At 42.8% G+C, this 26,884-nt stretch overlaps 1 protein-coding gene across 6 annotated transcripts in view; it reads left to right on the top strand.

Annotated features, from left to right (window-relative positions):
- The window catches only part of Dlgap1 (DLG associated protein 1), a 961,152-nt gene extending 935,085 nt beyond the window's left edge, over nucleotides 1-26,067 (top strand). For all 6 annotated transcript variants that reach the window (XM_045142954.1, XM_045142953.1, XM_045142955.1 and 3 more), the window contains 3 exons: nucleotides 10,054-10,145; nucleotides 18,940-19,092; nucleotides 22,650-26,067. In XM_045142954.1, coding sequence (XP_044998889.1) covers nucleotides 10,054-10,145; nucleotides 18,940-19,092; nucleotides 22,650-22,859 — 455 coding nt within the window. In that variant the 3' untranslated portion in view covers nucleotides 22,860-26,067. The remainder of the gene's footprint in view (nucleotides 1-10,053; nucleotides 10,146-18,939; nucleotides 19,093-22,649) is intronic.
- Nucleotides 26,068-26,884: the final 817 nt, after the last annotated feature.

The raw sequence follows: 26,884 nt of genomic DNA, 5'->3' as shown, positions 1-26,884 counted from the left end.
CTTCTATTATGATGGTCTTGTGTAAGTAATGTTAGGCACTGTGAGGACATGGATACCCAGGCCATTTTGTGTCTGGAAGAGTGCATCATAAGGAGTCCTACCCTTCCTTTGGCTCTTACATTATTTCTGCCACCTCTTCCGCAATGGACGCTGAACCTCGGAAGGTGTGATAGAGATGTTTCAGTACTGAGCACTCCTGTATCACTTCTTCTCAGCACCAAGGTGCCTTCTGAGTCATCCAAAGGTCACTGCCATAGAAGCTTCTCTAACCAAAAGTGAGAGTAGCATTAATATATGGGTATGAACATTAAGAGAAGTGCTTACTGGGCAATTTGGTGAGCATAGTATATATATTTAGCCAGATACCAGCAAACATTACATCCCTAGGCTCATGACTACCCCTGCTGTAGATTTTCAGTATCAGGCATGTATTCCCTTCCATGAAGAGGGCCTCAAGTCCAATTAGAGAGTGATTGATTTCCCCCATAACAGACGTGCCACTATTGCACCTATTGGCTCATTTGGCCTGGCTGGCCAAATTTAAGGCTTGCAGTGTCCACTGTTGAGTATCTCCATACATACACACAAAGTGCAAATAAAAAATAAAACAAAAATATTTAAGACTTAAAACAAAGACAAGGAGCCAGATGTGGTGGTGCATGCCTTTAATCCTAGCACATAAGAAGCAGAGGTAGGAGGATCGCTGTGAATTCAAAGCCACCTTGAGACTCCATAGTGAATTCCAGGTCAGCCTGGGCTAGAGTGAAACCCTACCTTGAAAAAAACAAAACTAAATAAATAAGACAAGGGATGAATACATGGCTAGGAAGTTAAGGTACTTGCTGGCAAAGCCAAGGGACCCAGGTTCAATTCACCAGGACCCATGCAAGCCATATGCACAAGGGAGCACATATATCTGGAGTTTGTTTGCAGTGTCTGGAAGCCCTAGCATGCCCATTCTCCCTCCCTCACGCTGTGTCTTTCTCTCTCTCTCTCTCCTTGCAAATAAGTAAATAAAAAAATATTTTTTTTAATGGATTAAAAAAGACAAGCCAGGGCTGGAGAGATGGCTTAGCGATTAAGTGCTTGCCTATAAAGCCTAAGGACCCCGGTTCAAGGCTTGATTCTCCAGGACCCACGTTAGCCAGATGCACAAGGGGGCGCACGCATCTGGAGTTCGTTTGCAGTGGCCAGAGGCCCTGGCGCGCCCAGTCTGTCTCTCTCTATCTGCCTCTTTCTCTCTCTGTGTCCATCGCTTTCAAATAAATAGCAATAAACAAACAAAAAAAAATTTTTTTAAAAAAAAAAAAAGACAAGCCAGGTGTGGTGGTGCATGCCTTTAATCACAGCATTCGGGAGGCAGAGGTAGGAGGATCGCCATGAGTTCAAGGTCACCTTGAGAATACAGAGTGAATTCCAGGTCAGCCTGAACTACAGTGAAACCCTACTTCAAAAAACAAACAAACAAACAAAAACAAAATGTTTAAGCCTGAGCCAACCTTCCCATGGCTGCCAAAGCTGCTTCTTTTTTTAAAATTTTCATTTTTTATATTTTGTTTACTTATTTGAGAGCTGGAGAAAGATATATAGAGAGAAAGAGAGAGAATGAGTATCCCAAGGCCTCTAGCCACTGCATACAAATTCCAGATGCCTGTGCCATCTTGTGCATCTGGCTTTATGTAGGTACTGGAGAATTGAACCCGGGTTGTTAGGCTTTGCAGGCAAGCACTTAACCACTGAGCCATCTCTCCAGCCCCTGTTTTTGCTTTTTGGTTTTTCAAGGTAGGGTCCCACTCTAGCCCAGGCTGACCTGGAATTCACTATGCAGTCTCAGGCTGGCCTCAAACTCATAGCAATCCTCCTACCTCTGCCTCCTGAGTGCTAGGATTAAAGACGTGCACCATTACACTTGGCCCAAAATGGTTTGTTTATTTGTTCCAACACCAAAAGTTCTGTAACCCCATTGAAGCCATCTGTTCCCTCTCTGGTTGCTGGGTCATATCCAGCTTCATCGGCCCCAACACAAGTCACCTTGAGAATCCAGAATGTGGACCTCTGTGTCCAAACATTTCCTCTTGTTCTCTCCTTCTTGCTACTTTCTAACAGGTTGCAAGCTCTCTGAGAACAAAGACTTTGTGTTGCTTACCACTGACTCACACCTGTTCATCAAAATGCCTGGCATGTATATGGTATACCCTTACTGAATATCTGCTGAGGAAATGGATGAGTTCCCAGAACCCACCTGGCTCATCTCTGCTATGATAATGTAATAAGAAGGCACACTTTGCTTGCCAGTGTTAGCTAGCTCCCACAAGTCCTTTAGCCTTTTTTTTTTTTTTTTTAACTTCACCTTAAGAGCCAGACTAGCTCCCTCAGAGTTAATTGACACCATGAGACAGGAATGATAGTGAAATCTAAGAGTTACCTTGGAAAGATGGCTTATGTACAGGCCCATTCCAGAACTTTCTAACACCAGGCTAGACTGTATCATAGGGAAGGGAAAAGCTCAGAAATGTACTCTTAACATTCCATTTCATTTATTAAATAGAGAAATATGCCTCATGGATTCTGGACACTGCAGAGTAATTTCCAAACATCATCAAGATACCACTTCCTGTTCTCACTGCATTATCAATTCTTGCCTATTTGTTTTGTACTTTTGACTAACTCTGGTAGTTCCCATTTGTTGTAAATGGCATATATAATAAGAAATTTATTTTTAGGCTAGGCATGGTGGTATACTTCTAGGCTATGTGAGACCACGTTTCCCCCCCCCAAAAAAAAAATAATTTACTTTCAGGAGAAAATACTTTGTTTCAAAAAGCAAGTGAGTGTCAAACAGAAAAAAAAAAAAATCAGCAAACAAAAAACAAGAACACTCTATATTTGAACATTTTTTTTTGGTGTGGGTGGGGATGGGGAGGCATAGGGTTTCACTGTCTCCACACCCACTCTGTAGCCCAGGCTGACCATTCATGACAATTCTCCTCTCTCAGTTTCCCAAGTACTGGCATTTATTGTCACGAACTGCCACAACGCTCTTGAGAGATTCCTTCTTAAATCTTTAAAGAGCTTTTGTTTTTGTTTTTGTTTAAAAAAAAAAAAAAAAAAAACACTTTTATTTCCAAGGAGATAAAGGAGAAAGAATGAGAATGGGTGCATCAGGACCTCTAGCCACCACAAATGAACTCCAGATACATGTACCACTTTGTGCATCTGGCTTTTTGTGGCTACTGGGGAATAGAACCCCTGGCCCTCAGACTTAGCAAGCAAGCAGCTTTGACTGCTGAGCCATCTCTCCAGGCCTTAGAGCTTCTTGTCTTGAAGTGAACTTTCAGTTCTCTGGAAGAGAAAAGTGTGGAGGGCAAGAAAGTATCAGTTGTCACGTTTGTCCCAACCCCTCCTGTTTCACGGTTCCGACCAGGTTCCGGGTCTCCCCACCCCAGGCCCAGGCAAAGGCATCACGTGACCCTGGAAGTGCCAGTGTCCTGCAACCAGCAGAGAATTTCCGTGCAAGGACCATGAGCACAAGCACCTGGAGAACAGGCAGCAGCCCCAAGGGCTGTCACAAGGGTCTCAGATGCTAAGTGTAGAAAAATGTTGTTTATGTTCCTTCCAAGGAAATATCCACGTTATCTTCTACTTGCATGGCCGCTCGTCACTGAAAGCACTGTTGAGAGCCAAGTCTTCTCCGCTGAGAATCGCTGGCTCACCTAGCTAAGCTTACAGTGGCCTGGCCGAGCTCGGGGATGGGATGCAACTGTGACCCATTAGCTCAAAGTCGTTTTTGTGCTTTGTTTTTGTTATTGTTTGGTTTGAGTTTTCATTTATTTATTGACTGATTGATTTGGTTTTTCAAGGTAGGGTCTCACTCTAGTTCAGGCTGACCTGGAATTCACTATGTAGTCTCAGGGTGACCTCAAACTCACTGTGATCCTCCTACCTCTGCCTCCCAAGTGCTGGGATTAAAGGCATGTGCCACCATGCCCAGCTCTTGTTTTTATTTATTTGTATTTATTTATTTACTTATTTTTTACAGTGGTGTCTGGCATAGTCTGAACGTGTTTTTTTATTTAATTTTTTTATTGACAACTTCCATAATTGTAGAAAATAACCCATGGTAATTTCCTCCCTCTCCCCACTTTCCCCTTTGAAACTCCATTTTCCATCATACCCCTTCCTCCTTTTAATCAGCCTCTTTTATTTTGATGTCATCATCTTTTCCTCATGTTATGATGGTCTTGTGTAGGTAGTGTCAGGTGTTGCGAGGTCATGGATATCCAGGCCATTTTGTGTCTGGAGGAGCACATTGTAAGGAGTCCTACCCTTCCTTTGGCTCTTACATTCTTTCCACCACCTCTTCCAAAATGGACCCTGAGCACTGGAAGGTGTGATAGAGATGTTTTAGTGCTGAGAACTCCTCTGTCACTTCTTAATAACACCATGGTACCTTTTGAGTCATCCTAAGGTCACTGTCATCTGAAAAGAGAAGCTTCTCTAACCAAAAGTGAGAGTAGCATTAATATATTGGTATGAACATTAAGAGAGGTGCTTACTGAGAAGTTTGCTGATTATAGTATATACATTTAGCCAGACACCAGCAGACATTACATCCCTAGAGCTCATTACTACCCCTATTATAGTTTTTCGGTATCAGAGATGAATTCCATCCCATGGAGTGGGCCTCCAGTCCAATTAGAGAGAGCTTAGTTTCCCCATAACAAACATTCCACTATCGCACCCCTTGGCTCACTTGGCCTGGATGGCTGTTGCAGCCCGGTTCGCATTGCTGGTAGAAATCACCCAACCGAGAGTAGCTTCTGGGAAAAAGAAATTTATTTTGGCTTACAGGCTCAAGGGGAAGCTCCACAATGGCAGGGGAAAACGATGGCATGAGCAGAGGGTGGACATCACCCCCTGGCCAACATAAAGTGGACCACAGCAACAGGAGGGCGTGCCAAACACTGGCATGGGGAAACTGGCTATAAAGCCCATAAGCCCAACCACAACAGTACACTCCCTCCAGGAGGCATTAATTCCCAAATATCCATCAGCTGGGGAGCTAGCATTCACAACACCTTAGTTTATGGGTGACACCTGACTCAAACCACCACATTCCAACCCTGGCCCCCATAAACTGATATCCATACATGATGTAAAATACAGTGCATTCAGTCTGACTTTAAAAGTCCCCATAGTTTTTATCAATCCCAATGATGTTCATACATCCCCATAGTCCAAGATCTTTTAACTGAGCCATAATACCAAAAAATAACCTCAAAAAGCCCATAATGGCACAGAATAAATATTCACACTGCAAAAGATGGCATTGGGCATAGCAAAGAAACATTCAACCAATACAAGATTTAAAACCAGTGCAAACATCAAACTCTGTAGCTTCAAGTCCAGCAACTCTAGCCAGTGACAAATCTCCAAGTCCGATAATTCTAACCAGCAACAAGTCTCTGGCATTCCAATTCCGCCCCTCCAGCTAGGCAACTCACAGTCCTGGAAAACTTCATTGGGGCCGGCAGCTCCTCGGCAGCCATCTCATGGTCCCAGCATCTCCACTGGGTCTCCACTGCAAGCCACGGTTCATCCTCATGGCTCCATGGGGTCTTTATGCAGACAACCAGCAAACCCGCTTCACACTGCCCATGGCCATTTCCAAAACACAAGACCATATTGCAAACTCAATGACCCTCTTTCCAGCATTTCTTATACTCCACGATACCAGGTAGGGTGCCAATTTGTTAATCCAGAGGGGAATAAAGCAGACTTTGAAGAACAGGACACACCTTGAGCACCCAGGCCCCTTCAAAAGAGCTGACATTCTTCCTGTTACCCCAGCGCAGGTCAGCTAGCCCAGTCTCAAAGGTTGTAATCTCTCAGTTGCAGCTGAACAGGCAACACTTCACCCAAAGAGTTTTCTTTCTGTGCCATATCCCTCTGCACACACCAGTTCATTTCTATGCAAAGCAACCATGCACAACTTCTCAGGACATGGGCATAAGAGCAAGCTTCTCACACAAACTGCTATCCCAGTCCAAGCAAAGCTCTTTCTCACCCTCACAAGCCAAACCTCACAGTCCATAGTTCTTACTGCCTTCAGGTCTTGCAGCTTAGACCAGAATAGACGATCAAGCTGTACTTACAGCACTGCAAGGCATCTCTTAGGCCAAGGTTTCAAATCCTCCCACATTCCTCTTGAAAATCAGCTCCAAAAGGCCAAAGCCACACAGTCAGGTGTCCAGCAGCAATCCCACTCCTTGGTACCACTTTACTGTTGCAGCCCGGTTCGCATTGCTGGTAGAAATCACCCAGCCGAGAGCAGCTTCTGGGAAAAAGAGATTTATTTTGGCTTATAGGCTCGAGGGGAAGCTCCACGATGGCAGGGGAAAACGATGGCATGAGCAGAGGGTGGACATCACCCCCTGGCCAACATAAGTTGGACCACAGCAACAGGAGGGCATGCCAAACACTGGCATGGGGAAACTGGCTATAAAGCCCATAAGCCCGCCCCCAACAGTACACTCCCTCCAGGAGGCATTAATTCCCAAATATCTATCAGCTGGGGAGCTAGCATTCACAACACCTAAGTTTATGGGGGACACCTGAATCAAACCACCACACTGGCCAAATTTAAGGCTTGCAGTGTCCACTGCTGAGTATCTCCACTGATGATTTCTGTCTCTCCCATTGAATTGCATGCAGAATGGCTTCTTCCAGTTTTCTGTCAGCTGGTCTACATGGAGGAGGTTTTCAGCTCAGCTACAGCTCCAGCAGGATTTCTCAGTGACCCTACAGCCCAAGTATGTGGAGTCTTCAGCAATAGGGTCTTACCATCTATTCCTGGTGGGAAACTAAGGGCCTTAGCAATGGCCTATAATGTTTGGGCGGGCATCAAGGACCTCCCTGGCCAACAACTCACTGGAAGGCATCCCATCCTTGGCACTGAAAATGTTCTAGTAAGAATCTATTGCTCGTGAGTGTTCCATTGTCCAAAAAAGTAGGTTTCCATATGATTTATTTATATTCTCTTAGATTTTGATTAGCCCTCCCTCTACCTTTCCTATACTCAATCTCTCCCCCTGACCTCACTTAGGCCTTTTCACCCCCATTAATCTGTTCTTCTACTTACATATATACAATTCCATCCTATTAAGTCCCCTCCTCCCTTCTTTTCTCTTCCCTTTATATCTCCTTTCTACTTTACTGGCCTCTGCTACTGAGTTTTCTTCCTACTCACATAGAAGCCCAATCATTTGTAGCTAAGATCCACATATGAGAGAGAACATGTGACATTTGGCTTTCTGGGCCTGGGTTACCTCACGAAGTATAATCCTTTTCAGATCCATCATTTTCCTTTACTGCTGAGTAGAACTCCATTGTATAAATGTGCCACATTTTCATTTTCCACTCATAGGCATAAATCCTAAGGACTCCTCTCTCTACCTCAGAGATACTTGCTCAACCATGTTTATTACCGCTCTATTCATATTAGCTAGGAAATGGAACCAGCCTAGATGCCCCTCAACTGGTTTTATTTTTTTGAGGTAGGGTCTCACTCTAGCCCAAGCTGACCAGAAATTCACTCTGTAGCCCAAGGCTGATCTTGAACTCAGGGCAATCCTCCTACCTTAGCCTCCCCTGAGTTCTGGGTCTAAAGGTGCCACCACACTCAGCCTAACTCAAAGTTTTGGGTTATATCTGCATAGCTGGAGTCTGTATGGAGCTATAGAAACCACAGAGCAAACTGGAGAATACATACACTTGTGCTAAGCTTTCAGCATTTAGTCTGAGATTTTGTTATTGGGATCTTGTCCTTCAGAAAGATAAGTCCCAGAGGTTTCCGTGGATCCCAGAGTTTGCTTTAAGCCACAGTTTCATTTAAGAAGTGTCTGCTCACAAACCTTCCCAGATAGGAGTCAGGTCACCCAGAAAATACTCCTGTCCAGGCAACTAGGCTGTTCATTCTTTTATTATTATTATTATTATTATTATTATTATTATTATTAATGGAGATCAGCCAGAGTATATGTATATGTATATGTATATTATATATATATATATATATATATATATATATATTATATACACATACACACATACACTTTAACATGGATACTAGGGATTGAACTCAGTTCTTCCTGCTTGGTAGACTATAAACACACTTTATTTGCTGGCTGAGTTATCTCTCTACAGCCCTAACATGTTTGTTTGTTTGTTTGGTGTGTTCTGGCCTCCAGTCACTGTAAGCAAACTCCAGATGGGTGAGCCCCCTTGTGCATGTGGCCTAATGTGGATCCTGGGAAATGGAGCCAGAGTCTTCTGGTTTTGCAGGCAAACACCTTAACCGCCATCCCCCGAGCCCCAAAGAATTTTTTTTAATTTGTTTATTTTTATTTATTTTTTTGAGAGAGACAGACAATAGAAAGAGGCAGAGAGAGAGAGAGAGAGGAAGAAAGAATAGGTGCACCAGGGCCTCCAGCCACTGCAAACGAACTCCAGATGCATGTACCATCTTATGCATCTGGCTTATGTGGGTCCTGGGGGATTGAGCCTCGAACCGGGGTCCTTAGGCTTCACAGACAAGTGCTTAACCACTAAGCCATCTCTCCAGCCCCCCCCCTTTTTTTTTGTTTTTTCAAGGTAGGGTCTTACTCTAGCTCAGGCTGACCTGGAATTTACTGTGGAGTCTCAGGGTGGCCCCAAACTCATGGCGATCCTCCTACCTCTGCCTCCCAAGTGCTGGGATTAAAGGTGTGCACCACCATGCCTGGCCCCCAAAGGATTTTTAAAAGCAGATGGGAATGAAAGTAAGAACTTACGTCTAAGGAACTGCTTCCAAAAGAATATCCAAAGGCACCCTGGGATGTGATAGGAAGAAAATGTCTGCCTCTGAGGTCTTTGATATGATTGGGGCCACTCAAGAATCCATAAATGCTTTGACCTGTAGGTGTGGGATGGCTGAGATGTTTGGGTATATAAGAACCTTTGTCATAACCCGTTATTGAGCCTGGCATTATGGAACAATCAAAGCAGATTGCTAGAAATCCTTGGGAAATGAAGTTTTTCTTCTGCTTTCTTCTCCACAGAGGTTGTGGAGAATGTGTGGTTGAGAAAACAAGACCTAATGACATTCTAGAGCTCTGTAAATGCAGAGTACTATTAAGATGGCTTAAATCCTACACACTCTCTCTCTCTCCCAGAAAGATTTGCCAGCCCAGCCAATCTCATTTTATGCTGGGCTCTCTCTCTAGTCTTCCATGGGAGCACCTTCTGTTCTCTGGTGCCCAGGAGGGAGTGCAGGGGACCTCCTGGTGGTGGCAGGCCTCCTGCAACAGCAGCTGCCAGGTCGCTGTGCACAGGGAGCCCCGGGGCACAGAGCGCCCAGCTTACCTGCCTTACAGCGGAAGGTGTTCGCTTGTCAGCAGAGACCGAGAAAAGGCTTTCTTGCAAAGGGGACGAACAACTCCACACCGTGCAAAGGGAACGGAACCTATTTTGAAGTGCAGGGCACCCTGGAAAAGCTGCATCCTGCTGGCGTTCCCTAGGCAATAGGCTGAATCCCATCACTCCCTCAGACAACCCTTCTCTTGTGGGACAGGACCAGGGACTGAGCTGGGAATGGGGGGAAGCGGGATAGTGAACTGTGGATGGGGTCGGGTGAGTGCCCGGAGATTTCCTCCCTGCCCATTAGGATTACTTTGCTTGCGTTCGGATTAGAAAACCAAACCAGCAAATTCGGATTACTGACTCCATACTTGTACCAGGAAAACGCTTTTGAAATTCATCCTCGCCATTAAAAGGGAATTATTTGCCTCCTTTCTTGGTGCAATCCATCTGGAAAACTCCAGTACTCCCAAGAAATAAGCAGGATGAGGGTGTTTTTCCAAGGTGTGTGTGTGTGATGGACCAATAGAGCAACAACTCGAGTGGGCGCGGGTATATGCTGAATTTTTTTTTCTTTTCTAACTGTAACAGCATAACTTTCTCTTTATTTACCAGACTGAATCTCAACAATGTAAACTTCTATGTTTGCTTTTTCAGTTCTAGGGAAAATCCGAACTGCAGTGGGCAGTGCCCAGCTTCTCATGGCCCAGAAATTCTACCAGTTCAGAGAACTGTGTGAAGAAAACCTGGTAGGTAACATTACCCCATCGTTGTGACCTCCCGGCTAGGCCAGAGCCAGCGCCATCAGAATGTGTCCTTCTGGCTGGTCTAACCAAAGTAAAACTCAATTGGAACTAAGTTAAGACTCACTGGAATCTTAGTTTTCAGATGGATTCTGTTTCCCACTTTTCTTTCTTTCTTTCTTTCTTTTTTTTTTTTTTTTTGGTAGGGTCTTGCTCTAGTCCAGGCAGCTGACCTGGAATTTACTATGTAATCTCAGGGTAACCTTGAACTCATGGCGATCCTCCCACCAACTGCCTCCAGAGTGCTGTGCTAAGATTAAAAGCATGTACCCCCACGACTGGCTGTTTCCCACTTTTCTAAAAATTAAAAATATTTTACATTTACAATGCATTCAGACAGAAAAAGAAACCAAGTTAAAATTCCATTTCGTGCTTTTCTGCATCTGAAAATTTTCCATTTTCCTGACTTTCACATAATATCTCCGATTTTCTTATTCTTACAGAAATATGAAGTATTATATAATAAAATAAAAAATAATATTGCAGCCAGGTGTGATGGCACATGCATTTAATCCCAGCACCTGGGAAGCAGAGGTAGGAGGGATCACCATGACTTTGAGGCCACGCTGAGAATTCTAGGTCAGCCTGGGCTAGAGTGAGACCCTACTTCAAAGAAAAAATAAGCTGGGTGTGGTGGTGCACACCTTTAATCCCAGTAATGGAGAGGCAGGAAGGGGGATCTCCAAGAGTTCAAGGCCACCCTGAGACTACATAGTGAATTCCAGGTCAGCCTGGGCTAGAGTAAGACCCTACCTTGTAAAAACAAACAAACAAAAAAAATAAATTTAAATTTAAAAAAAGAATCTTGGGGGCTTAAAGGTATGGCTCAGCAGTTAAGGCACCTGCCCGCAAAACCTAATGACCAGGGTTTGATACTCCAGTACCCACATACAGACAGATGCACAAAGTGGCACAAGCATCTATATGCCTCTTTCTCTTTCCCTCAAATACATAAATAAAATATTTAAAAATTAAAAGTAGGCCTGGAGAGATGGCTTAGCAGTTAAGGCACTTTCCTGCAAAGCCAAAGAACCCAGGTTCAATTCCCCTGGACCCATATAAGCCAGATGTACAGGGTGGCGCATGCATCTGGAGTTTGTTTACAGTAGCTGGAGGGCCTGGTACACCCATTCTCTCTCACTCTCTTTCTCTGCGTCTCTCTCTCTCTCTCTCTCAAATAACTAAATAAATTTTTAAAAAATTAAAAAGAAATTAAAACACAAATATTTCATTGATCTTCAGCTCAGGTACAGAAATCCCACTGATTTGCAAAACTACCAACGTGTCACAGATCTCAGTTAACACAATTATTTGTTCTTTATTTGTAAGAACTTAATGAAGTCATATTACTCAAACTAGCCAATATGTGCACAAGGAAGTCAGCAGGTACACAGTTTACACACACACACACACACACACACACATATGGAGCACACCTTTGTTAAAAAGAATTTTGTGGGGCTGGAGAGATGGCTTAGTGGTTAAGTGCTTGCCTGTGAAGCCTAAGGACCCCAATTCGAGGCTCGATTCCCCAGGACCCACATTAGCCAGATACACAAGGGGGCGCACATGTCTGGAGTTCATTCGCAATGGCTGGAGGCCCTGGCGCGCTCATTCTCTCTCTCTCTGTCTCTGCCTCTTTCTCTCTCTGTCACTCTCAAATAAATTAAAAAAAAAAAAAAAAAGAATGTTTTGGAATCTGGGTATGGTGGTGCACACCTTTAATCCCAGCATTGAGGAAGCAGAGGTAGGAGGATTGCCATGAGTTCCAGGTCATCCTGAGACTCCAGAGTGAATTCCAGATCAGCCTGGGCTACAGAGAGACCCTACTCAAAAAAAAAAAAAAAAAGAATTATTTGATGAGCAAGTGTATTATGAAGCATAATATAATTATTGTACCAATTATAAAAGTAAAATTTCAGCTGGGCATGGTGGCGCATGCCTTTAATCCCAGCACTTAGGAGGCAGAGGTAGGAGTATCTCCATGAGTTCAAGGCTACCCTGAGACTACATAGGGAATTTCAGGTCAGCCTGAGCTAGAGTGAGACCCTGCCTCAAAGAAACAAAAAAAAGAAGCCGCGCATGGTTGTGTACGCTTTTAATCCCAGCACTCAGAGGCAGAGGTAGGAGGATCATTGTGAGTTCGAGGTCACTCCATAGTGAATTTCAAGTCATCCTGAGCCAAGGAGCCTACCTCAAATTAAAAACAAAAAAAAGTAAAATTTCATGCAATATTTATTATGTTTTTATTTATTTACAAGCAGAGAGAGAGAGGTTATAACTATGACGTCACCAAGGGCCTTTTACTGCTGCAAACAAAGTCCAGATGCATGTGCCACTTTGTGTTGTCTGGCTTTACATGGGTACTGGGGAATCAAAACGTAGCCAGCAGGCTTTGCAAACAAGCACCATCTCCCTAACACTCCCCCCCTTTAAAAATAATCTTGATGACTTCTAGGAAATATTAACTTTTGTTAAAGCCAGCTTTTGATGTTTCTTCCTTCATAATAATGGGCCCTATTCCTTGGTCACTAGAGAAATTTAGGTGGTGAAATGCAAGAATCCCAGTTACAGGTTGTTGCAGTCTGTTTAGCATTGCTGGTAGAAATCACCCAACAAAGAGCAGCTTCTGGGAAAAAGAGATTTATTTTGGCTCACAGACTTGAGGGGAAGCTCCACGATGGCAGGGGAAAACGATGGCATGAGCAGAGGGTGGACATCAACCCCTCGCCAACATAAGGTGGACAATAGCAACAGGAGAGTGTGCCAAACACTGGCAAGGGGAAACTGGCTATAACACCCATAAGCCTGCCCCCAACAATACACTCCCTCCAGGAGGCGTTAATTCCCAAATATCCATCAGCTGGGAACCTAGCATTCAGAACACCTAAATTTATGGGGAACACCTGAATCAAACTGCCACACAGGTAATCTGGAAACAGAGTCCCACCAAGGCAGGAAGATCATTGCACTCTGCTTAGACCAGCCCCCTGAAGGAAGACCAAGAGCCTGCCATGTGCCAGATTCCATGCTAAGTACATTTAGCCTCTGACCTGGCTATGTCCTCAGACTGACCATGTGGAGTTACTAGTGACATTGTTTTTAAGATGATTTTACAGATGAGAAACGAACATAGGAAGGCTAAGAAACTTAGCCATGGGCCTCTGGTTAAAAAGCAGAGCCTAAACTCAAATCTAGTCTGTTTGATTTCAATTCCTATAAATCCTAGCCAGGATGTGAGCTCCACTCCTCACCTGTATGGAGGGGCCTCGCCCACAGGAAGTGATGTGGTCTGGTGGTGCCTTCACTTAGGATAACAGCTGCAAAAAAAAAAAAAAAAAGATATAGGATTGGTCAGAACCAGAACCAAAGTCAGCACTCTTTTCTTAAGTTCTTCCTCCTCCTCACAGGAGAAAAATAATATTTTGAAAACACACATTATTCTAGACCAGATTCTCAGACTCAGAAGGAACCAAAAAAGTTGTGTCTATTCTTTCCTACTCCCTTTCCACCTCTGAACAGTGAGATAGCGTGTTCTAAACTAAGCCACGCCCTCTTGTGCTTGGACTATCAAGAGATCAGCACTTGACAAATAACTGACATATACGTTCTTTCTCCCTGTTCCCGTACCTATCTTTTTTGTTGTTGTTGTTATCTGTTTTTTTTTTAATTTTTTATTTTTGTTTATTTTATTTGAGAGTGACAGACACAGAGAGAAAGACAGATAGAGGGAGAGAGAGAATGGGCGCGCCAGGGCTTCCAGCCTCTGCAAACAAACTCCAGGCGCGTGCGCCCCCTTGTGCATCTGGCTAACGTGGGACCTGGGGAACTGAGCCTCGAACCGGGGTCCTTAGGCTTCACAGGCAAGCGCTTAACCACTAAGCCATCTCTCCAGCCCTCTGTTTTTTTTTTTTTGAGGTAGGGTCTCACTCTAGCTCAAGGCCGACCTGGAACTCACTCTGTAGTCCTAGGCTGGCCTCGAATTGACAGTGATCCTCTTGCCTCCCAAGCACTGGGATTAGAGGAGCGCACTACCACACCTAGCTCATCTATCTTTTAGGTGATTTAGATGATGGTCTAGTTGCTCATGGTACAGAGTTAAGTACATTTAAAAAACTATTACAGATGTTTGGGTTCATTGAATGATAGGTCAGATATCCCTAATCTAAAAATCTGAAATCAGGGCTGGAGAGATGGCTTAGCAGTTAAGGCGCTTGCCTACAAAGCCAAAGGATCCTAGTTCAACTCCCCAGGACCCACGTAAACCAGATGCACAAGGGGGTGCATGCATCTGGATTTTGTTTGCAGCAGCTGGAGGCCCTGGCATGCCTATTTTCTCTCTCTCCTTCTCCCTACCTGCCTATTTCTGTATATCTTTCTCTCTCTCAAATAAGTAAGTAAAATGAAATACAAATCTGCTAGAATCAGAAGGTTAGAGGTGTTGACATATGCTACAAGTCTACAAGTGGAAAATCCCACATCTTACCTTGTGTGACGAACTGCAGTAAAAAAAAAAAATGCAAGCACCCTAAAAATGCATGAAATTACCTCCAGGTTCTGTGTATACGGTATATATGACGCACAAATGGATCTCGTGTCTAGACTTGTACTCTGTCTTCAAGGTAGCCCATTATGTCTATGCAAACATTCCCAAATCCTAAAACGTCCAACACTTCAACTTATGGTCCTAATGATTTCAGACAAAAGATATTTAAGCCTCTATTATGTCTTTGACTGGTGCTAAATCAATTAAAAGCCATTATGGCATGTGACACAGGAGACCAGACGTCACTGAACTCCAGTATATGAACACTGTAGTGGGAATTCTTTCTTCTTTATGTATAAAAACTTAATGAAGTCATATTGCTCAGTTATAGTCATCATAAAACCATGGCTAAGAGACACATTTTTATACATGGATAAGGCCAAATATATTTTGAGGTCTCAAAACCATTTGAGAGCAGGGCATGATGGTGCATGCTTTTGATTCCAGCACTTGAAAGGCAGAGGTGAGTTAGACCCTGAGATGACATAGTAAATTCTGGGCCAACCTGGGCTAAAGTGAAATCTTACCTTAAAAAAACAAACAAACCAAAAATTGACAGACAGTTTGCTAAATTTATTATTGATCTATAATGAATGTTGTGGAACCTCCTTCCTTTGTTTTATTTTTAATATTTTTACTTATTTATCTGGGGGAGAGAGAGAGCATAGACACACCAGGGCCTTTTGCTGTTGCAAATGAACTTCAGACATATGTATCATTTTCTGCATCTGGCTTTTTATATGGACACTGGGAAATTAAACCAGGGCCAGCAGGCTTTGCAAGCTCGTGCCTTGAATGGATCAACATCTCCCCAGCCCTTCTTTTATTTATTTTTGTTTTTCAAGGTAGGGTTTCGCTGTAGCCCAGACTAATCTGGAATTCACTATGTCATCTCAGGGTGGCTTCGAACTCATGGCAATCCTCCTACCTCTGCCTCCCAAGTGCTGGGATTAAAGGCACGTACCACCATACCCAGCTTCCCTTTATTTTTATTTTATTTATTTATAAATGGAGAGAGGGGTTGAAAGAAGAGAAACAGAATAGGTGTGCCAGAGCCTCTGGCTTTACGTGGGCACTGGGGAATCAAACTCAGGTTCTTAGGCTACTCAGGCAAGTGCTTTAACTGCTGAGCCATCTCTCTAGCCCAGTTCTAGACTTAAAAAAAAATTATTGTTATTAGTTATGTACACAGTGTGTATATAGCCATGTTGATACCAATTCTAGACTTTTTTAAGTGCTTGGTTCAGTATTAAAATCTGTTCTAGGGGTTAAGAGAGAAGACCAGAGGTGGAGTATCTGCTTAGCATGCCCAAGGCCTCAGGTTGAATGTTGAGCACCGGAAATAAAACAAAACAAAACTTGGATATGATTCTGATACCTGAATTAACAAGTATTTCTTTATAACATTTTAACATAGCAAATGACAACAAAAATTCCCCCAAGGGGTCTGATAACACATACCAGTAATCCCAGAACTCAGGAGGCTCAAGCAGAAATATCTCAAGTTTGAGACAACATAGCAAAAACTTGTCTCAAAAAAAAACCAAAGTAAGCAGGGTGTGGTGGCACATGCCTTTAATCCCAGCACTCAGGAGGCAGAGATAGGAGGATCACTGTGAGTTTGAGGTCACCCTAAGACTACATAGTAAGACTACCTAGTGAATTCCAGGTCAGCCTGAGCTACAGTGAGACCCTACCTCAGAAAACCAAAATAAATAAATAAATAAAAGGAAACATTCTACCATGTAAAATACAGGGGGGAGTCTAGAATTTATTTCTTCCAAAGAATTTCAGAACTATGGGTAGTTTTAGAGTAAATGCATCTTTATTTGTATTTATTTTGAGTGAGGCCAATAATCCAGGGATGTAAAAATTGTTTTCAACCTTTCAACTTTGATGGTTATCAACCCTTGCAATTTAAAAAAATATATATATTTTATTGAGTTATTTATTTGAGCGAGAGAGAGAAAGAGAGAGAATGGGGACAATAGGGCCTCCAGCCACTGCAAATGAATGAATTCTAAATGCATGTGCCACCTTGTACATCTGTCTTACATGGGTACTATGGAATCAAACCTGGGTCCTTTGACTTTGTTGGCAAGTACCTTAACCACTAAGTCTTGTCTGTATACCACAATTTCTTTGTTGTTATTATCTCCAGGCAGGGTCTCTCTCTAGCCAGGCTGACCTGGAATTCACCGTGTAGTCTCAGGCTGGCCCCAAATTGATAGTGATCCTCCTACTTCTCTGCCTCCCAAGTGCTGGGATTAAAGGCATGGGCCACCAGGCCTAGCTACCCTTGCAATTTCTGAAAGCCTGATGATGCCATTTTTCTTGGGTTAAAGTTTAAAGTTCAAGCTGGCCTCCGTTACTATATAGCATGAATTTTCCCATGTTCAGTTTCTGATTGCTTGGAATATAAGAGATAACCCAACGTGACACCAGCCAGAGGAGGCACTTGACACACAGAGTCCCCACAACCCAGCCCAAGTGCCCTGCATCCTTCTTCAGCTGATGATTGGCGATGCACATGATCCCCTCAACCTCACGACTGTCTGTTTTCTGTTGTACGTCCTATAAAGTGTGGCTTATGCTTATTATTGACAGGCACGTGCAAATAGAACTAAAGAAAATCAATCCCTGAGCCAGGTGTGATGGCACACACTTGTAACATCTGCACCCAGGAGGCTGAGGCAGAGGGTGGGGAGGATAGAGAGTTCCAGATTAACCTGGGCTACACAAGACTGCCTCAAAATAATAAAAACTGGAGGGAAGGGAGGGAGGGAGGAAGGGCAGAAAAAAGAAGAGAGAGAAAAAAATTACTAAAGGCCAGGCATGGTGGCACACGCCTTTAATCCCAGCACTCAGGAATTAGAGGTAGGAGGATCGCCATGAGTTCGAGGCCACTCTGAGACTACATAGTGAATCCCAGGTCAGCCTGGGCTAGAGCGAGACCCTACCTCAGGTGGAGGGGGAAGCCACTAAAGAATGCTTACTATTTTAGCAAATGAGTCTTTACAGAATCATGTATGTGTGTACAGATAATGTATTCTCACATTTGCTATTTTATGTTAAAATCCATTTAAACCAATTCATCTCTAAATCATATTATGATAAAATGGTTTCCTATTTTATATATTAATAACATCTCAGTTATTAAAGAAATTATAGTTTGAGGGGCTAGACACATACCTCAGTGGTAGATCATTTGTGCTAAGCCCTGGGTTCAATCTTTAGCATTAAAAAAAAAAAAACCTACCACAGAGCACTTTCACAATATTATTTTTTACTCATTTCTTTACATAGTATTTCACTCAACACAAGTCTTAAAACTATCTAAGCCAGGCATGGTAGTACATGCTTTTAGTTCCAGCACTCGGGAGGCAGAAGTAGGAGGATTGCTGTGAGTTCAAGGCCACCCTGAGAGATAGTAGATTCCAGATCAGCCTGGGCTAGAATAAGACCCTACCTCAAAAAAAAAAAAAAAAAAAATCTATCTTATTCTAGATTTCTTATCTGTTCTCTCAATCATGTGGCATGGAATTGAATATCTACCATATTACTAATATACTATGTATTTCTTTCAAAGATGGCATTTTATGTGAATATAGCAGTTATAAATGTTTCCTGTAATAGAGCACACAGCCTTGGATTTCTCAAACTTCTTAGAATCTCCCCACTTATCAAACTGACACAACCATTCATTCTGTTGTGTCACAACAGGAATTTTACAACCTTGACCTTCGAGAGAATCATTGACTCCAATGGAGGCATGTATAAAACTACCTTTTGTAGCCCCATTTACATCTCCTGTCTAAAACCCGAAAGAGGGGGCTGGGGAGGTGGCTTAGTGGTTAAAGTACTTGCCTGCAAAGCCAAAGGACCCAGGTTTGATTCCCCAGGACCCACATAAGCCAGATACACAAGGGGACACATGCATCTGGAGTTCCTTTGCATCTGGAGTTCCTTTGCAGTGGCTGGATGCCCTAATGTGCCCATTCTCCCTCTCTCTCTCTCCCTTTCATAAATAAATAAATACATAAATAAATACATCTTTTAAAATAAAAATAAAATAAAAACCAAAAGGAACACCTCCTCCATACCTTATTTGTAACATTGAAAAATGCCACTTTGGCCCTGTGCATGCTTTCGTGTCACCACTAATGGATAAATATTTTTCTTTCTTTTGTACAGAATCCTAATGCTCATCCAAGACCCACCTCCCAGGACCTGGCGGGGTTTTGGGACATGCTGCAGTTGTCCATAGAAAACATTAGTATGAAATTTGATGAACTTCATCAGTTAAAGGCCAATAATTGGAAACAGATGGATCCTCTTGACAAGAAGGTAGAACAATGTAGATTTTGTATGGTTCATTTAAAAGCCTGCACAAACACTGGACAGTCTAAATAGGCCTCTGCATTCAGTCCTGCTGTTTACAATGTGAAATGGAGCTGACATCATATTAATTTCATTGTAATGACAATGTTTACCTAGTCATCATTTGGGATCTTATCTGTAATATGTTTCAGGCATATTTTTAAAGAAAAATGTCTTTGTGAATTGGAAAATGGGAATGTGGCTTTTTTTTTTGTTAATTAAACTTTAAACCATTTTAGTCATTGGAAGGAACTGCTTCCATTTTGCTTTTTAAACTAAAATAAATGACATCTTCAGTGCATGATTCCATAGAGCAAGAGTTCAACTTCCTTATACCCTTAGGATATGTTTCTGAGGAAAAAAAGATAGGAAACCCTGAGAAATAACTGACTTTGATCATCATTTCATAAATATAGTAATGAATCATGGTTGTTCACATCTAAATATCCACCGCAAAGTTTCATAGTCATCATAAAACTTGGGATTTTTGTTTTGAAAAGTTTTTTGTTGATTTGCCTGGGGCAATATCAGTGGGCTCCTCAGACAACAATTTAGAAATAAAGATGTAAATTCTTTTACTGTAATTCATAACAGTAATTTCACACTTGATAATGGTGGTTCCACCAGGCTCATCTAGGTACCTGATGTCTGCCTTCCCAGGCTGGTCTGCCCTACATGACTTTTTTAACTCATGCTATCCTGTGGCCTAAGGTCAAATGGCTCCAAGAGCTACCACCTCTGAAAATAAGGGATGGTTGTCCTCTTGAGGTAATGATGTCCCTGCCCTTTTGGATCTCCTCACCCATCTGAGAGCTGACAGCAATTCAGTTCATTCCTCCACTGCCCATCATATTGGGATTCCTGGGGCCAGTGTGGTCCCAGGAGAAATCTAAGCGCAAGAAATGCTCTGTAAATGACAGGAGGGCAATGCTGTCATTACTGTCTTCTGTCCCCAATTCTATACCCAGTAAACTGAGGGTTTTAGTGTTAAATATGAATATAGCGTTGATGTATATATGGCCTCTCACTTGGGAGGCCACACATTGCACCTCATGTAGTTTTCTTTATGGGTCAAACCACCTGTAAGCAAAGCTGGTAGCTGGGTCTTATTTTCAGAAAGCACACAGGTATATACATGCTGGTAATTTCGTATCACTGCATTGAATTTTTCATTCGTTGATTATTTGAAAATTATTGTTGAAAATTAAGTGTGCAAAGAAAGGGATATGACTAAAAAGTTTCCAATATTCACACTTTTAAAAATATGCACTGAGTTACCCCACATGAAAATTTAAACTATCCCAAAGATGTGATACCAAGAAAAATCATTATATGTGACCTATTGGTTTTCATAGAGGGAGTCATTGGTTTAAATTTGAAGGCTTTTTAAAAATGCATTTTGTCTATGATTACAACTTTTCATCCTCTCATGAACCTGACAAGAAGAGAAAAAAAAAAAAAACACCAAAGAGTTGAAGAGTTGACAGAATACTGTTTACACTGTGTATTTCCTTCCTTTTTTATCCTGTCAGACACGCAGGTCCCACCTTAAAAACCCATGGCGCAAGCCCAAGTATAATGTTCTTAATTCAGTACTTCTCTCTGGTAAGCCAGGAGGAAGCACTGTGCAGAGGCTCAGTGATAAGACACACAGTGCACCCCTCGCAGAATCACTAACTCTGACATGAATTTCACATCTGATTTTATAAGGGACTTGGGGTGTTTCGTTTTAAAATGGGAACATGGAAGGTATGTGCACCTTTTCACAGACTGAAAACTCAACCTCCTTTGTGGTTTAGATGTCTCCCTTTCCCACTGTGCTGGTTGTCCTGCTTAAAGGAATCTGTGACTGTTTTGCAGTGGCGTGGAAAACACCTAAAACCGTTCTAGAACATGCTACTGAAAAAGGGGACAGCCTTTTTCAGTCCTGTGTTAGACTTTATTAGCACTAGGTTTTTTGTTTTTTTTTTTTCTGGTTGGTTTTTTTGTTGTTGTTGTTGTTTGAGGTAGGGTTTCCTGCAGCCCAGGATGAGATATATATATATAATTTTTATTTATTTATTTGAGAGAGAGGCAGATAGAGAGAATGGGTGTGCCAAGGCCTCCAGCCACTGCAAACAAACTCCAGATGCATGTGCTACCTTGTGCATCTGGCTTATGTGGGTCCTGAGGAATGGGACCTGGGTCCTTTGGCTTTGCAGGCAAGCGCCTTAACCACTAAGCCATCTCTCCATCTCTGGTAGCACAGTTTCTGCCCCAGTGGTTGGAATTAACCTCTGGGCCACCACTAGCATCTGAGGCTTCTAGGGACTGATGTTCTGGGAGGATGCTTTCTAGAGGAGTCATGTTGAACCTGGCTCTCTTGCCCAGCATAGGAAAAACCAGTGCCCTCGACCCTATGCAGTAGTATTGTGCTGTGTATTGGTGTGTGAGGTGCAAAAAGATGTAAATCACAGTAGCATCCACAAAGCTGAGGGACACAGACTTATAACCTCATTGGATTACTTGGGCATGGGTGGAAGGGGAGGCTGGGTGGGCACAGGGGGCCGATGGAGAGGTTTGTATACTCTAAACCCAGCTTGCATCTGATGCCTTGCCTCTTCAGGGAAAATATAGAGTTCTATTAATTAGATTTTATTTATTTATTTATTTATTATTGACATAGGGTCTCACTCTAGCCCAGGCTGACCTGGAACTCACTCCGTAACTTAGTCTGGTGTGAATTTATGGCATTCTTCCTACCTCAGCCTCCCAAATGCTGGGATTAAAGGTGTGAGCCACCCCTGCCTGGCTGAAAGGATAGATGATTCTGCAGCTGCTCCTTCTCCTGGCCCATCAATGGCCCTAGGAAGAGTCTGGAGGGTCCAAAGAGAACCACATTAAGAGTGAGGTGCTGGGTGCCTGGAAGTCATTTTTGTTAATATTGTCGTTGTTTTTGAGGTAAGAGCTCACTCTAGCCCAGGCTGACCTGGAACTCACTCTTTAGTCCCATGCTGGCCTCAAAATCACAGGGATCCTCCTACCTCTGCCTCCTGAATGCTGGGATTAAAGGTGTGCGCCACTATGCCTGGCTCTGGAGGGCATTTTTAATGCCCACACTGAAGAGACTAACTTCACAGTTTAAAAGGATTATTTTTCCCCTCTGCATCTTTATTATTATTATTATTATTAAAGGTAGATTCTCACTGTAGCCCAGGCTGTCCTAAACTCACTCTGTAGTCCAAGCTGGCCTTGAACTCATGACACTCCTCCTACCTCTGCCTCCCAAATGCTGGGATTAAAGGCGTGCGCCACCACGCCTGGCTCCTGCATCTTTTAAATGATGGAGAACAATTAGCTCTTAACAGTGCGCAGGGTCAGAACTAACAATCCTTAGGTTTTTAAAAAAAAAAAAGCAAAAACACAAACCAAAAAAAAAAAAAAAGGTGAGTGTGTGCGTGTTTCCTAACGACTGACCTATCCCAGTCTTCCCCAAGCTTGTCGTGAGAAGCTGTGTAATGTCCTGAACCTTCTGCTTTGATCAGGAGCGAAGGGCCCCTCCTCCAGTGCCAAAGAAGCCGGCCAAGGGCCCCGCGCCGCTGATCCGGGAGCGCTCGCTGGAGAGCTCGCAGCGCCAGGAGGCCCGCAAGCGCCTGATGGCCGCCAAGCGCGCCGCGTCCGTCCGCCAGAACTCGGCCACCGAGAGCGCCGAGAGCATCGAGATCTACATCCCCGAAGCGCAGACCCGGCTCTGAGCCCCAGGACCACGACCCGTCCCGACAGACCCGTCCGGGTGCCCTGACCCCCTCCCAGCCCGTCCGTCCATCCCATCCTAGCCGGCCAGCCGCTGCCCCTTGCTTCTTCTTCGGGCCACTCTCTTCTTACCCATCTTCCTTCTTCACCGAGCTTTGCCCCCCGCCCCGCCCCACCGCCACCGCCACCCTCTCTTTGGTCCTGATGGTCATCAGCTTGCCTCATGCACAACATCCAACCCAACCAGACCCCTTCTTTTCTGGGTCAACATCCACCCGACCACCTTGTGTAGAAATGACACCTATAGGTCACCCCACCCTCTTCAGTTCTCTCCAGCTAGTGTGTCCCTAGAGTTGAGCAATATTTAAAAAAACAAAAACAAACAAACAAAAACACAACATAGGGTATTTTCAGAAATCTAGTTATCACAAGGTGATCCCTTGGGACTTAACTGTCTTCCACATTGAAAGAAAGGAGGGATCCTATTCCTTTTATTTTTTCCCCCCTAAATGGTTGCTCTTTTGAATAGATTCGTAACATATATATAGCAGAAGGAACAGTTTATTTCCAACCTCAGAAATCACACTATCTCACCGGAATCAATAAGTGATCAAGGGAGAGGGGGGACCAAGCTGACCCTAGGCGCTGGGGGACCTGGGTGTGCAGGAGAGAGGAGTGTGCAGAGACCCCCCCTCCGCCCCCCGCACCTGCGCCTTCCACAGCTATAGACTGCCTCGCTGTCACTTCATCAGTCATCGCTTCAAATGTTTCCATCAGCAGAAGATTGTAAATTCGATCTTTCAGGGAAATTAATCTATTCTGAAAGGCAATAAAAACGAAGAGAGGGAAAGCCAAGGAAACTATGCTGGATTAAGATCCTATGTAAGGGGTTTACTTACTTTTTTTTTTTTTTTTTTTGTCTTATTAGACCTGAAACGTTCTATCGACCTTTATTGTCCTCTGTATTATACCGCTGCGGTGGTGGTTTGGGATGGGGAAAACGGGGTTCTAGGACACGTAAGAACATGTTTGCTTTAAGGAACTGGAAATGACAGCCAAGCTGTTTCCAAGGGGGAGAGTTTGGGCTTTCCTATCGCCCCTTTGAAAGGTACTCATCTGTCTAGTTTAGCCCAGTAGTTCATGTTGCAGGGACTTTTTTTTTTTTTTCTCCTTCAGTCTCTTTCTCACTACTATACAGAGTTCACTTGTTCCCCGGCACGGGATTTTTGTCCTATGTCAAATGGATAAAGTAAAAAGTTTTCTACCCCAGTAGACATGCTGCCTCATTCCAAAGTGCTGCAACTGTCATCTCTGAGGTTCCAAGTAAGAGGAACAATTTGACCTGCAGGGGTCAGGAGCCTGGAGAAGGGAAGAAATGGCAGGATTCCCCCAAAATCCAAGCTTCGGGTTAGGTTTGCTGTTTAATTATGGTTACTAGGCAGGATGCACGGGGTCTAACTGAAGTTTTCAAATGCCCTTACTTGTAGCAGTTTAAACATTTAGAGAGTGGCAGCCGGAAAGTACCACTGGCATTTTATGTCAAGCTCACACCCTAAAGCATTACAAATTTACCATTAAAAAAAAAAAAAAGGAAGACTTAAGAAAAACACAACATCAAATACACTTGCACCAGAGACCTTTTTCTTTTTCTTCAAAAAATACACTCTTCATAGCCAGGTGCTAATTTAATTTTCTTTATGAGATTTGGAGAGGTGATGGCTTCTTGATAACAGATATTGTTCACAGACATATTCTAAAACCACTAGAGAATCTGCTACCTCTCAGAGCCATTGATGCTTTGAGCTACCTTTATCAACAGGGCACAAATGTTTACTGCTGTGGTTTACAAGAAAAGGGCTACTAACTTACTTTAAAACCAACTTTTACCTAGGGTGAACAAAGCTCTTGCTTTGCCAAATTAGAGCAAATAGTTATTGTGAGCATTTGCTAGTTTCAAAAAGGATACACCTTTTCTTTATGGTACCAGCAATGAAAGACGACATAAGGGTTTCAGGAATAATGACAACTGTCACTTTGGGTAGCCTATAGCCACATTCATTGTGCGAATGACTTGGGACTCACCGGAAATAGCGGAAATAGCGTAGCATCCATCCTTGACCCATGTTCACAGCAACAGCTCCGTGCCCTGAGGCAGAGTTAAGATTTGGACCATGAAATCAATCTCTAATCATTCAAGATCATCTTACAATATTTTCTTTGGAAACTGATTTAGCCCAGGATATTTTAAAGAGAGACAAGAAAAGGTCTATTTATCTTGTCTAAGCGAAAGGCATTTGTATATTCATAAGCTATTTTTGGTAAGAATTTTAAATCTTTTAGCTGAACACCTAGAGGCATCATGACCTTTGCCTTCCTGAAGAAAAAAAAACAAAAACACAGTTTAAACTACATGAACACTTTATAAAAAGCTAATTATTGATGTTAGGACATGCCCCCCACATAATGCTGCTTGTTACCCACTTGAACCCTGAAACTGACATGTGTGAGCATAACCTTTGTTACATTATTCTTTTTGATGTAATTTGTAGAAATGTTTCTTAGTTCATAATGGAAAAATGTATGTACCCTGAAAAACTACTTATTTTGTTTAACTTTGGTATAAAGGTGTTGGGCATTTTCTTGGGGCGGGGTGGGGGGAATTACAAAAGCAGTTTGTCTCCCACATTAAAAAAAAAGTTCAAAGAAATTAAGTATTTATTATATTTTTTGCAGATGTTTCCATACAATTCACATAACCTTTTTGTAAAGAGAGATGAAGAAATGGATTAAAAGATTTTTAATATTTGAAATGGTAAATAGAACTAATTTATTTGTAATATATTTCTGTTATTTATAGATGTCTCCTTAATGTTTTACTGTGCATTACCACTTTCATTTAAGCCTTACCCTTGTGAATTTACCATTTCTTTTTTAAAACATGTCTAGATGCATATTTTAAATAACTGGAATGTAAATCACTAGCATATCTGAATTCCCTAATGTAATTTTTAAAAATTATTTTGGTTTGGGGAAAAAAAGATTTATTTGAAAGCCTTCAGATGGAGGGGTGGGGAACATTTTTATGGCATTCTGACTTGGAAATTCATAGGCTTATTTACTTAGATTGTGTGTGGACAAAAAAATTGTAAATAGATGAATGTTTCCCATAATGTAAAAAGAAGAAATTAATAAAATAATTAATGCACTGCTTTCAGGTTGATGTGCTTTTTCTGAAGTCCCAAAAGCTCAGTGGCTGTCTTCGGATGTGAGTAAAGTGAGCAGTTCAGAGGCACGTCTAACTGTCATTGTCACCGTGTGTTGGGCTGCTCACGGCTCAGCAGGCTGGGAGAGAGCTTGCACCTTACCTAAAGGATTTCATCACTGAGAAACTGAAGTCTTCTCCTTTGATAATCCTGTGAAATGGAGTTTATGTTCTGGAGCTATGAGAACTGATTACACTGAGAAGTATAGTCTATGAATGGATTTTTAAAAGAATACTTTATTTATTTACTAGAATGAGAGAGAGAGAGAGAGAATGAAAACAGACACACCAGCGTCTCTAGCCACTGCAAGTGAACTCCAGACACATGTGCCACCATGTGCAGCTGGCTTACATGGGTACTGGGGAACTGAACCTGGATCCTTAGGCTTTGCAGGCAAGCACCTTAACAGCTAAGCCATCTCTCCAGCACCTGAGTATGAATTTATTATTAGTCCCTCAAGCAGGTACAAATCCATGCGTATGTGCATTTTGCTCATCTTGATTTCTTTACATGCATTTCGTCCATTTTGTTTCCTACACAGTTCCAAAGTGTAAGGAAATTAGAAGAATGCTATGTGTTTTCAGTTCCTTCCTCACAGTGGGAAGTTGCTGGGATCTTGGGATAGAGATGTAGCTAGTGGCAGAGCACGTGCTTGGCACGTATGAGGCCCTGGATTCAATACAGGAAGAAAGGAAGGAAGGATAGTGAAGAGAAGGAAAATGGAGGAAGAAAGAGAGAGAGGACAAGAAAAATCCTGGGCCTGG

This window comes from Jaculus jaculus, chromosome 2, assembly GCF_020740685.1.
Source record: "Jaculus jaculus isolate mJacJac1 chromosome 2, mJacJac1.mat.Y.cur, whole genome shotgun sequence".
NCBI lineage: Eukaryota > Metazoa > Chordata > Mammalia > Rodentia > Dipodidae > Jaculus > Jaculus jaculus.
This window is presented reverse-complemented; position numbering and strand designations above follow the sequence as displayed.